Source organism: Pyxicephalus adspersus, chromosome 7 (genome assembly GCF_032062135.1).
Source record: "Pyxicephalus adspersus chromosome 7, UCB_Pads_2.0, whole genome shotgun sequence".
Classification (NCBI taxonomy): Eukaryota; Metazoa; Chordata; class Amphibia; order Anura; family Pyxicephalidae; genus Pyxicephalus; species Pyxicephalus adspersus.
This window is the reverse complement of record NC_092864.1, coordinates 63,655,178-63,669,352: the sequence shown is the minus strand read 5'-3', so window position 1 is coordinate 63,669,352 and position 14,175 is coordinate 63,655,178. Positions and strand designations below refer to the sequence as shown.

Genomic DNA, 14,175 nt, shown 5'->3' with positions numbered 1-14,175 from the left:
GGATAGGATAGTGGTTGGGCCTACAGCAGAATGCTGTGGTTCACTGTGGGTCCTAAATGGCCCTAAAAAATATTATACATGTTTTCTTTAGAGGGGGTGTTGAAGGGAATAATCATTTTTTCAAAAATGATTATTCCCTTCAACACCCCCTCTAAAGAAAACATTTTTTCATTAATCAAAACTTTACCCATCAGGCCAGCAGTCAGGCGTAATAGTAGGGGCACAAAGGCTATTGCAAGTATTGGTACTTGTACAACAAATACTTGTAAGGGAAACTTTGGTCAAATATTAACATTAGAAAAAAATAAAATATATTTAAGGGTTTTCTGAAAAGCAACAGGTAAAAAAAATGGTGCATATGAAAAGCAAACGTCAAAAACAAAGCAGAGAGCAAGTTTTACAAATGTTTCTTGTGTTTTTAATATTACTTCAGTTAAGCCAATACAGACAATGCATTTTTTTATTTTTTCATTTTTTTTAAAACCCATGCCCCACAAAAATAAAAGATACACCAAACATTTGTACATAAGGGATTGTGTAGCATGGTCACTTCTAAGAACACAATTCCTACATCTCCTAGGCAGGCGCTGGAACAATGACGTTATTCATGGTGTCATGGATTATTCTACTGTAAGTGAAGCAGTTCCAAAATCCCCAGCAAATGTTTGCCTTGTCTTCACATTACCACATGATTTCCATGCTGGATCCTCACTGTTCAGAAGCAGAGAAGACAGATAGGCCATATCTTATAACGTATGCAGAGGTTGCTCATCTTGGTACATACTGTTGCAGTTGAAATGAAGTGATGTTGAGGTGACAACAGCTGGCTTGTTACAGCGAGAAATGAAACAGTACGTAGGGAAAGTAAAACGGCATATTACAAAATAAAATTTAAAAAAAAATCCAACATGGCAAATAAAGTAAGTGCCAAAAGAAGGGATGGAAAAAAAAACAGGAAAAGTTAAAACAACAAGTGGCCCCCAGTCTGTTCCTGATAAACTTCAATAACATCATCCTCCTCCATGCCAAGCTGCAAAATGAAAAAAAAAACAAGGGTATATTATCACAGCGTTCATATTTATCAGAAGACTGTTTTATGTAAACCAACAGAGTGCTGATAGCAATCAGCAGACACTTCTTTATCATGGGTCAATGACAATGATAAGCTATTGCAAGGCTATTCATTCAACTCCCAGACATGTTAGGGACAACATTACACTACAAAAACTACAAGACATCACACCTCACTGAGATGTGCTTCAGGTGTTTTTCCTATTTTACTGCCATTGACATGTTTTTGTATGCAAATGCCATTATATAAAGCATTTAGCATGAGTGAAAAACAATGATGCTAGCATTACTCTCAGCACATCCATTTCTACAACAAACTATGTCATACATGTACACAACAAACCTCTTTTGGAGTCTGGTGATCTGAAATCCTCTGTCCTTCAAAAAGAAACCTTAAAGAGTTCATTGGAACACCCTAAAAAGAAGAAAAATGTTTCTATAAATCCACTAGTAAAACAATATAGCTTATAATGATGATTTGCCATACAAAGGACACAAGTAATCATTGATCACTAAAAAATCCTTTATCCCAATCAAAATGTCAAAAAGTAAAACAGGAAATGTTTACAACATAATAAATTCATTTTAACCTTTCCAGCCTAAACAACAAATGCACACAAAAATCAAGTTAACCAAGTTCACAACAAGTTAATAAGAAGTATATTCAACCAAAGCTTGACAAATTCCAGGCCAGATGACTTAATATATTCTTCCTCATACAAGAGAACAGAACATGGAGGGTCAAGGTACAGCCATCTAATGACCGTACGGCCAAGTGATATTGTATTGCAAGGTGATTGAAGTGGTGAGGAGACCAATTTGGGCAAAGGATAAAAAATCAATTTAAGGTAATCATTAATACTAGCCTTGGCACTGCATGAACCTGTATTGCAAGGCTTAATAAAAATATATCTCCTTTTCTTCTTGGTGTAAATAGGTCTAAGAATGCTTTCTTAGCAACAGTAGTACTTTTAGATATAAAAGCTACATTCAGATAGGAATAGGAATCAGCAAGCACAGGATTCCACACACACAAGAAAAATGTCCCAAGGCTATTTTGTAGAATTTGTGACACCTACCATGAGTAAGCACAATCTGTATACAGCAGAACTGAACATATTTCAGTTTATGAAAAGACTCCTTTCACCCATCATGGACATTACTAAGTGCACAGGAGAAGTACATGTAGAGTAAAGGGGCTTATGTAATCAGAAACACAGCAAAGTGCAGTGACAGAACCTGACGAGGGAATTATCTTTTTGTACTGACTTTTGCAAATTGGTGAGTATTTAAATCTATTAGGCTATTTCATTTTGCATGTTACCGTCCAAATAAATTATGCAAAAAAATCCCAAAAAGAGCCTGGCTATCTTCCAAACATTTTCTGAACTACAATATCAAAAATTAAAGGTAGGACACACTTTGAAAAATCCACGATCAGACAGGTATTTATTGCAGGAAGGGACAGGTGATGTCCCTTCCTGCAATATATGTTCTTACTTGCCTGATTGCTGCCAAGCTGTCAAATTTTACTGGGCTGCGCATGCACAACTCCGCATTACTTGCCAGGGAAACCCACCAATGCCAGCTTGCCTTGCACGGCTAACCAAGGTGGCTAAAGATTGTCTCCAGGAAGACGGTGGTGTCCTGTGACAGAATGAGGTAGGTGAGGATCACTGGTTTATAAAAAAAACTTGATAGTGGTCAGCATCCTTGGTTATTGACTCCTGATCACATGTTCATATCATGTTCTATGTTATAGAAAATACACATTTTCCAATCTATTTTCTATTTATGCCAGCTGCCCCATTACTAAGAAGTATAAAAAGCTCTGTTTTTTTGTTGTGAAATCAAAACTTGTTTGAGTTTTCAGGTTTTAAACAGTGCGTGAGCATTAGAAAATTTTGTTATGTTTTATTGCCATCTGTTTTCCCATTGGAAGATTACTCCTTACTTTGTCATCACATCAACAAAAAGTGAGGTGATCGCTAATGAAGTCTCTAATAGTAAAAAAGGCACTGTTGTTAGAAGAGATACATGAGGACGTTCTTTCCGCTTTGATTGCTGAATGAACCCCCTTTATGCCAGATACATGAGGCATCAGTAAAGAAAGTTAGAAGCAAGCTGTCAAACAAAAACAAAAAAAACAAAAAAAAAAAAACTTGTTTCAAGTTGCACTTTTACCCCAAGTACATGGGAAAAAAAGTAGTACAGCAACTTCCTTACAATATTTTGTGAAGATGACTCAGCAACATACAGAGAAATGATTGTTTTATCAGCTAAACAAAAGTAAAATATATCCAGCCTATTAAAATATCTCTATTGCCATGTAAATGCCATGTGTTACAGGACACTCATAGAAAAGGAAAACACTAAAAATGTCCATTCATTTTAATAGCATATTGATTTCTCAGAGTTCTGTCCTTTATCATAAAATTTGCTGAAAGTCCTTGAGTGAAGGGTGCAGGGGAAAACTCTTTAGAGTGAAATTATTTTTTTCTGATTTTGCCAATTCCCCACGTAAAGCTTTTGAAAATATATTTTTCCCCAACATAATTACATAAAAAATCCTACCCAAATCAGACACAGGATTACCGCTAAGGGGGGGTTAACCGCTAAGGGGGGTTAAACAAAGGAAAACAGCACTACCCTCCCCCAACCCCAAAAAACACTGTTTGCTAAACACTAGGGCTGGGTACAGACGTTGGATGATTCCAGTCCGATAATTGCCTCAGAGCAGATATCGGACGAGAATTTGGCGTGTGTACTGCGCTTGTCTTCCATGGCAGGTCCGTGGACAAGGATGGATCGTAATGAAGGTGAAGAAGAGAGAGCAGCAGGGTACAGATCTGTCGTTCTCCCCCCTCCCCTCTCCATAGAGCAGAGCGGTGCTGTATGTACAAGACTCATTTATGCATCGTGCAGTCATTTGTTGTTGGAAAGGATCATGAAAGATCCTTTCCAACAACAATTATCGCACGTGTGTACATAGCCTTACACCTGTAGAAGTGGTTATAAGGGGCTACTTTTAAAAGTGGAGGACCAATCTACTCTTCACTTTTTGTAGAAATATGCCTCAATAGGTACAAAATAAGCAGGAAAGCTGCAGCTTCAAAACAACTGAACCATCACCTGAAATTAAATTACCTGTCTTTGACAGTAGGATTCTTTCAGCTTTTTCAGGTGCGTCGTCATCTTTACCTTAAAGTGAATTTCACTGCTGTCCTAAAAACAGTAAATGAAGTCTAAATAAAGATATTTGTTAATAAAGACAAACAAAGTGTCTGTACTAAATACTAGCAAATTGTGCAGGTTTTGAAATGGGCAAGGTTGGGGATATGAACAATGATGAGTGTTTTGGCATGCACTAATAGCAGGAAAGGAGTATGAAGGGTACAATAGCATCAGTCACTGTAGTAAAGGAGTGCCAAAAGACTGCAAAATCAAAGGGGAGGGGTGCAGAGGGTATTACAAAAGACAGCGAGTGCAGGAGGGGATGAGGGAGGACATGAGGAAAAACTACTTGTGCAGTAAAGGAAATCTGGAGAGAATGACAGCAGCCAATATGTAGTGTGGAAGTCAAACTGCAGTCAGTATGTGCAAAAGAGAAATGTAAAGTGTGAGAGGTCAGGCAATATGTAGGAATCCGCATGAGATGCTGAGCATATGCAGGTCTGTAAGCATCTATTATTTACAATTTCAATCAGTAGTATAAACATGGTAGACATTAAAAAAAATCTTTACCCAATAAATGCTTACCTGGCCAATTACTTTCAGTTTAATATAGTCACCTCCTTCTTTCTTATCTCCTAAGTCCTCACTGGATGGTTTGGCTTCCTGGAAAACAAAAAACAAATATTCATCAAACTTGCACCTATTTGGGCAATTTAGTGAAAAGTTTTATAAACTGATAATTAAGATAATACAGAGCCATAGCTATTGAGAAAGGGAAAGAAAACAAAGGCGGTAAAGTTTTTCCCAACATGGCCATCCCTTTGCAGAATCAAGAGAACCTCTAACTATGACTAGTGCTGAGAAACAATTGGAAGTTAAAATCTTAAGTTTTAAGCTTGCTTGCTTTACAACAACGCCTTACTGAAATGCATATATGAAGGGTGTTGTGGCACCATTATTTCCTAATACACTCTGTAGCAGCGTCATGTACTGCACCTTCGAATCATCCACTGGTGTTTCGCTGTGATGCTCATCAGTAAAAATAGCTTGGGTGTGTTTTTTTGGTGCACTGTGGTGCTTTGGCAATCTATTCAAATCAATGGTCTGTCCTAATACAACACACAACATAAAAAACACATACGTTAATGCAACAAAAGGTGTGAATGAGGCCCAGAGGGTATAAGAACGGAATATTTTGCCTAAAACATAGGTTAAAGGATATTCAGCTGACAACATATAGCCATCGCCGAAAAAAAGGCATTTATAACCTCCGACTACTAAAATGACAACTGACAGTAATAATGTATACATATTGGCTGGAGTGTCAGAATTGAAAACGCTAACACTACATATGTTCACTGTAATGAGTTAAACTACACAAGGCCTGAGTTTCACATTCAGCAGAGCTGCAGGCAGTTGAAGGAATTATTCCCATATCCCTCCTTTCTCCAGCAGTCAGATGCCTAATGTCTCTTTTTATATAGTCTGTTCACGCATCCTAATGTCCTCTCATAAGCACAGTGTTGCTGATTCAGCCCCGTGCGGAGTGAGCAGCTTGCAGAACGTGGAATCAGCAGGCTCATCATGCAGAAAAGATGAGAAATAATATTCTTATAAGGGAGTGACAATCTACAAGAGAACAGACAAGACAGCGCACAAAGCAGCTCTTTTGTCAGCAGGCACCTTTGCTTAACGCTCAGTATTAATTGTGGTACAAGGAGGCACATTTCAGAACAAATTCCAGCATTAAAGGTTTTGTGTGAGAATCTACAGAAGTGATTTTGTCACCACCCTATAAAACATATTCTTTCATCGGCAACTTAATACATCACAAAAGCCATATAGTAATATCTGGTAATTATGTACACCAAGTATTTAAAACAATACTTCCCCAAAAATGAATAGAATTAAGGGGGCTCTATCTGACTTGATGCACCTAAAGCAGAACTAAACTAAAAACAAAAAAAATTACACAACTTTAATCCTACAGATCCCACAATGGCGCTGGTCCTTCTTGCGATCCGGTCCCGCGTTGTCCCGACACTGGGAGCCGCCATCTTTGCCCTTTTCTCTTGTGGTCTTCTTGCTCCATCACCCGGTTTTGCACTGTGCAGATGCTAGATCGGGTGACGTAGCTGCTGTGAAGGGGAAAAAAACCAGCCGATATCACTGCGCATGCGTGAGATCAGCAACCATTTCACCTTGGTGGAAAAATGTTCAGGGCATGCGCAGAAGGAGGAGCCAGAGCCTCCTGGGATGCATGAAGTAGGTATCCCAGGAAGCTCTGCACTACCATTAAGTCTTGAGCGCTGCAGTGATCAAGATTTAAGGGAGTATGCGGAGCCTTTTTTTTTACAAAACTTTTTACAAAACTTTTATTTAGAAGGGTAAAATAAAAATATTGAGGTTAGGTACGCTTTAATTAATACTCCAAGAAACTCATAGGAAGGGGGGCAACCAGAATGTACACTTAGTACAGAAAAGGAAGCTGTACAACTGTGCAAGACGGGATGGTAAGTTTTGGATTTAAAGCTGAACTCCAGGAAAAATTTTAAAATTTTCTGGGATGACAGTAAAAAAAATCTCCTCCTTTACTTCTTGTCTCACAGACCCAACAATGTCCAGTTTTTGGGTTTTTTTGTTTTTTTTATTGCCGTCTGTGTCCCCTTCAGGGAGACTGTCCCTATCTGTCCATGAGTCACAAACCTCTTTTTACTGGTTTACTGCAGCATCACCATAGTGTACATTGGCAAATGAAATCTTTTCACTGATAAACAAATAGTATTAAAATCTGTTTTTAAAAAAAAAAAATGTCATCTGTATGCTCAAAAATTAATACTTGGTTTTGGATAAAGCCAGGTTAAAGGCAGTGCAAGATAATTTTGCTGAACTGATGTCCTGTTGGAGAAACATTCCTCTACTTCCCATTAAGAAGAATCATCAGGTAGTGGGTGAAACTACAATGCGAGGGGAATTACATTTCTTTTTTATTAATTTGTCATTGGAGCATATGTCTTTATTGCAAAATGTGCCCTGTACATCTCTTGTTCTGGTGAAAACTGGTAAATTTTAGAAACTTGCTGTCTACCAAACAATAGTAACTAGGGTAAATCTACCTGGTGGGAGCACAGAATTTATAACCCCAATCACATTTTTATTTTAATGATTGGATCTGAAGAGAAACCAAAGTAAAATGTAAACAGGACCAATCCTTCCCTCCAAAGTTTCCCTTTCCTTGATCAGTTATAAAGCAGATAGATGTGTTGGTAAAACTTTTGACGTGTTAAATTGTGTACACAAACATCCAACAGAGATCCCAAGCACTTTCTGCCAGTGCAATTTTGCTATTGCAACAATAGGAAGGACTGAATATTGTACATATAACATAGAGTTTTCCTTCCAAGCAATTGCAGATTGGAAAATCAATAGGAATAGGTTGTCTGCAAAACAGGCAGTAAATCTGCTAGTGTGTACCAGGATCAACACTCTATGGAACACTTAAGCTGCGTACACACTTGCAATTTTTGTCGTTGGAAAGGATCTTTCACGATCCTTTCCAACGACAAGGGACTGCACGATGAATGAATGTATGTATGTACAGCACCGTTCTTGCTCTATGGAGAGGGGAGGGGGAGAGCGACGGAGCGGCACCCTGCTGTGCGCTCTCCCCCTTCCCTTTCATTAGGATCGGTTGTCGTCCATCGTCTGTGGAACCGGCAGGACGGTCGTTCGGACGATGGACGACACCGACTGTACACACGGCAGATTTTCGCCTGATATTTGGCAATGCCGAATAATGCCGATTATCGGGCGATAAAAATCTGACGTGTGTACGCAGCTTTATTTTCAACTGGACAGTTAAAGGAAAAAGTCACTCATGGGTTCCAATTTTTTCCTTCTTTACCCAACTAAGTCTTTAAAAGTTGGGAGTCACAGATTTTCATACTCTCCCCCCAAACAAAGGCGCACTAAAAATGTGACCCACAAACCAATGGTATTTAAATCCAAGGCTTACAAATGCAACTCCTAATGCAGAGAATACATCTAGCAAAACCAGAATAGAGATGATCACAAAGCAGTAATCAATACTGCTCTTTATTTTCATTTTCTGTTTATAGGCTTGGCTGTCTGAATGTTTTACATGTTTAAACAAATCTGAACAAAAACTGCTAAGTGAAACTATGCAAGCTTTTCCAAAGTGTCCCCACCCATCATACAGGAAGCACCAAGTCCAAGTGTGATTATTCAGGCAATATTTGTAGTTGAGTGCACAAAATTAGTGCAATACAAATGTCTCAAAGTGTTTAAAGTAACAATTTTCTTTATGACCCAATTTGATCTATTGTGGTACCCCTATGAGCATCAAAGCTCATGGAGATTCAAGCTTTTTGAAAACCTTAGTGCAATTTGATAAATATGAAGGAAGTTATTATGCATTGTGCTTCATCCTTTCACTGGACATTTAACCTGTGATCAAAAGTCCAGAGACAAAGGCTACGTACACACGTGCAATAATTGACATTGGAAAGGAACGATTAACAACCAATCATTGGATAATCGTTAACAAAAAAAATGCACAACGACAGGCCAATGACGTTGATGAACAAACGATAGTTTTCCTGGTGGATGCGTTTGGGTGATGATTGTTCGCTATCTATTGTGTGTACGGTGATTGTGGATGGTTCTGCAGTATTCTCCTTTACACATTACTTCCTGCATCTTTCAAACAATCATAACTAGTGTGTGTGTACAATATTGGTGAAATATATCTGAACGATCATATCGTTACAGAAGGTACAGGATCCTGTACTATATGAACGTTCAAAATAACTGTGAATAATTGTTGATCTGCCATTAGTCGTTCGTTTTCTAACAACAAGTATTGTAGGTGTGTACTTAGCCAAAGAATATGGACTACTTACCATAAATACAATGCAGCTAACACTTATTGTTTATCAAAAACATTGAGATCTTTCTATGTACCTGTGTACCATGTCCATTTCCCAATGGTTTCTATAAAATCAGTTGACTGAGATTTGTTTTCAAATCTTTACCCACTTGGTAGTGAAGGTAAGAAAATGTGTTTTGTACCATAAATGGTAGGTTTCATCAGAGATCCAAATAGCAGGGTCAGGAAAGAATCCTCTCTCCCCAAAAATACTGTGCTTCTTGAAAACCACCCTCCCAACAGGCAACAATGCCTGCTGTAACCACTTACTTTTTCTCCATATAGGTTAAACTCTAGCCTTGACTCCTCCTGACTGGTAAACCACTTGTAAAGCTACGTACACACTTCCAATTATTATCGTTGGAAAACGAACGACGAACGTTCCTGCACGATATATATGAACGATCGTATAGCACCGATCCTGCACATAGAGTTAACGACACAATCGTTCGTAGATATTGTACACACAATAGATACGATCGTTTGAGCGATAGAGGAACTATGTGCACGACAGGAAAGTGACGGACGTTCGTTCATCACGCATGCTCTGAACATGGACGATCAACGAACGACCGTACACACGAACGATGTTCAACGATCGTCGTCCAATCCGATCCGTCGGTCCGGTCGTTCGTTTCCAGCGACTTTCCTCGTTCGTCGGCGTCGTTGGTTACTTTTTTACGAACGATTTTTTTGCCCAATCGATCGTTCGTCGTTCGATTGGAACGATAAAAATTGGAAGTGTGTACGCACCTTAAGTGTCAGTTTGCCAAAAGAAACCAAATATTCACAGAACTCCATGCTACAACATGACACAACATTGTTAAGGTTTGGTGGCAGTAACCTCTGCAGATCATAAGGATCATCACACCGGGAGTTTCCCCATGAATTTTACCAAAGGGAATATTGTGAGCAAGGGGGAACCTGACAACACTGCCTGAAAACGTATTTACTGAAAGCAATGCACTAAATACAACTGACCCGTTAGAGCTGCTCTTTAAAACAGCTTTTAGCTTTCTTCCCCACCTTTTACTACATGTAGCCGTGTATATAGAAGAGTCATTGATAAAAGGCACATTCCTTAATGTTTTCACTAAGCACATGGGAGGAAAAACTCAGGAGACATGATCTATTCATGAAGAATTTGAACTCACAGAACACAATCAGAACACCCCTTTGTAACATTGCCAGTAATTACACAATATTAGACAACTGGCTTCACAAATAGAATAGATTGCCCTACACGTCCTCAGAAGGGCATAGCATTTATAGCACACTTTGTAAAAACACAGAACATGACTACCGAAATTATGACCGTCAGTCCAAAACATGAAAGCGACTGACCTGCTAGAAATCTGTACTTAACTCTCTGCACCTCACTACTGACCCATCACTATGACCAATAGCTTAACACAAGTGAAAGACCCTGCCAAGATCCTAGTTGAATATTAAAGAATATCTTTGGTTTTACAGATTCTGAAGCATTCCAGAACCCAGTTACCCAACCTTTAGTATTTGTGGATCCAGCTGTTAGTAGTGTGGGCACTGACTCGTGAAGAAGTGTGTAATGACAGTGGTCTGTGGCTGATACATGTACTCTATATGCCCAGTCTCTGTCCCCTGCAACATATTTGCAGTCTCTACCCACCCCAGCAGAATGCCCACACTCTCTGACCTTCTCCTGAAATCCCCCAATAAAGTTACGTACACTTATTGTATGTGGCTGTTGTATCTCACAAATTGATCAGAACTGCAAAAGAATTAAAAGTAAATGTGTGCTGGAGGCTAGCAATGATAAGTTCTCCATTGAAAAAAAGATTACCCTTCTGGTTGTCATGTACAAACATGTCTCTTGTTACAGACCTGGAAATGTTGACGTCACTCCAACTTTCCTGGTCTACATGCTTTTCCCAGACTAGGGTATCAGAAAGATTTAATGCCCGAGGCATGCATTGTATTCTTTAGCAGTGCACGACCAAGAAACTTTTTTAGGCTGGGCGGCCTCTGTATTGTGACCCAACTCATCAGTAACCACCTCATCAAAAACAGCCGGGTGGTGGCTTAAAAGTGCCAGGTGGTGCACCCAGCTAAAAGTCTGGAGAGAACACTGCTTCATGGAAGCTCTGCAGGTACTTGATGTTGCCTTATATTTCATCCAAGTGGCAGATTACCAATTATTACTTCAAATTATGGTTGCCCCCCTCTCGCCAAGAGCCAGGCATCAAACCCACTAATTGTTTTTCTTCTATGCCATTCTGCTTCCTGTGCAGTACAGCCCCATTCACATTGATGGCGTTCTATCTACTCTCCCCGACCTTGTTGGGAAAGTCCATAGAACTGGATCAGACAGTTCTGTGCAGGAAGGTGAGCAGCATGGAATGTAAACCATTGTCAGACTCAGTGGGTACTGAGCTTGCGGAGTGGAAGTTAAAGCGTTCCTGAACTCCACTTTTTTACTTTACATAGAGGGGTAGACAACCTTTTCAAATTAGGTAAAAATGTTTTTTTGCAAGTGCAACACACTTTTTTAAAAAAAATAAAGGGTGCAGCACGGTTGTGGCGATCAGGACTAAAAGGGAGCGCAGAGTCTCCCAGGATACCTACGTCACGCATCCTGGGAGGTTCTGGCTGTTCCTCCTAATCTTGGCATGCGCAGAAGGGGCATTTTTTCCACTAAGGGAAAAGAGATGGCGATCTCACACATGCGCAGCGGCTACATCACCCAATCTCTCACCTGTGCAGTACAAAATCGGGGGACGTAGCAAGAAGACCAAAAAAGATGCTAGAGAAGATAAAAAATGGCAGCGCTTCCTGCGCACTGGGATAAAGGGGAATTCCAGGACGGCGCAGGACCACATCAGCGGCATCAAGGAATCTTCAGGAATACATTTTTTCCTCTTTAATTAGGCCAGGGGAGGAGGATTTTAGGACACTTAATTTTAAATATAATTATCCTTTATTATTGGTGCTATACAAAGGCCAACAAAAAGGTTTGCTCTGTTTAGTTTATGAGATCTGTACTCCATATTTCAGGACCTTCCAGTTCCAGAAAGTGAGAAAATAGCCCTCATTCAATAAACACTTATTATCACACATACATTGGTACTAAAAATTGTTACTTGGCCAAAATAACGTTTAAGTACAGTGACGTGGCCCAAAAATATTGTATGTAGATCTCTTCAGAAGAAGCACAGCATGTACGCAATGCCGTGGCAATACGCTTCAAGTGCCATGGTGTTGTACAGAGTCATGGAATGAGTGAGGGCCAAGCAGCCCAATTCTTGGTTTCCCGGTAATGTAATGTTGGTGCATGTAGAGGTAAAGCTGTGTGAGCAGGGCTGCTATCAGGTGAAGGATTACTCACATTTGGCTTAGCTCCACCAGGCTACCCCCACCCTGATCTTTATAGTTGCTGATGATGTACTCGCACTCTGGCTGAGGTCAGGCTTTTCTACTCTAGGCTGCAGCTACTTTATTACTTCTTTTCCTTAGAAGCTCCTGCAATGTATTTAATAGACTGGGCATTGAGCTGTAACCCCAACAAACAAGCCATTGCTTTCCAAACCAGTTCCAAATGGAATACAGCATTTCAATTGAATATTTACAGCTAATGATTGATGCAGGAAAACATGGAGGAATCCATAGGAGAGTCTGCAGTTGGATACAAGCCCTGTGTGTTTTCCATCCTCCTTTATATAACACTGCCTGTCTTACATAAGACAACACTTAACAAGTCCACACACATGCGCATTAATAATCAGCGCAATCTCCGGGCCACCCAGCGCTCTCATCTCCCATGGCAATGGCACACACACAAAGGAAAGGCCGCCGCCTGGCCTCCCCGTCCTCACCTGGTCAGACATGCTGCCTCGTGTTCCCCCGGTGTGTATCAGGCGCCTCCGGCCGCTCTCTCCTTTCCCTTCTCCGGGCACAATAACACCACTACACACTCAAACAAGGCTGCTGTTCCCGTCCTGGACGTGACGCCACTTCCGGTATAGCCGGGCCGGCCCACACTAATGACGTCATGTTGCTGCTAGGCATTACACTGTGGAGATTATTACTGTATTCTGTGTATAAAAGTCACAATTCATCACAATATGTGTTATTTGTAAAGCTTCAGCAACACTCATAATAAAAAACAGGCAATAGCAGTGTCTTAGTAATTGTGTGTGTATATAATAAAAATATAGTATTGGCCTCACAGTTATTATTATTTAACAGGATTTATATAGCACCAACATATTATGCAGCGCTGTACATTAAAGAGGAAGTAAACTGAAAAACGCCAAAAATCCACTTACCTTCAATCCCGCAGTGCAGACGATCAGTCCGGAGGTATCTTCTATCAGGTCCCGCATCCCCCCGGCATCCGTCTCCGAGCCAGCACACTGGGTGCCGTTATCTTTGCCTCTTCTTCCTACGTCAGAGGCGTGAATTCAGGTGACGTAGGTTGGGAAAAAACTGCTCATGCACATGCCCAAACTTCACGCATGGGCAGTGGGATCGGCAAGTTTTTTCCCAAACTGTGTCACCCGATCTTGTGTCTGTGACGTAAGAAGAAGAAACCAGAAGGAGAGGTGAAGGAGCACCCAAGAGCCTTCCGGGATGCGTGACGTGGGTATTCCGGGAGGCTTTGCGCTCCCATTCATTCTGAATCGCCTAGGCGTGACAATTGTGTAAAGTGGGCAAAATGCGTTGGTAAACGTTGGGAATGATGATTTAAAATTAAGATCACGCTGGATCCTAGATTTTATTTTTTTAAAAAAAGGATGTCGCACCTAAAAAACAAACAAACAGTTTTTACTTTACATAAACAGATTGTCTATCCTTTTATGTAAATAACATTTCCGAGTTTTGGTACTCTTTAAATAGGGCAAAAGCAGTGGCTTAGTATATGCGTGTGTATATTATTAATAAATAGTAATATAATAAGAAGTAAGCACAGGGGGTGTTCACCATGAATCTCTCACGTGTTGCCA

The 14,175-nt window shown here is 40.1% G+C and overlaps 1 protein-coding gene across 1 annotated transcript; it reads right to left on the bottom strand.

Moving 5' to 3' along the window:
• Positions 1–395: 395 nt before the first annotated feature.
• Positions 396–13,200, bottom strand: SUMO1 (small ubiquitin like modifier 1). Its single transcript, XM_072418751.1, has 5 exons — positions 13,045–13,200; positions 4,831–4,908; positions 4,219–4,296; positions 1,415–1,486; positions 396–1,030 (listed from the first exon to the last, which is right to left on the bottom strand). Exons 1-5 carry the CDS (start codon positions 13,054–13,056, stop codon positions 962–964), a joined length of 309 nt encoding a protein of 102 aa, XP_072274852.1. The 5' UTR covers positions 13,057–13,200; the 3' UTR covers positions 396–961.
• Positions 13,201–14,175: the final 975 nt, after the last annotated feature.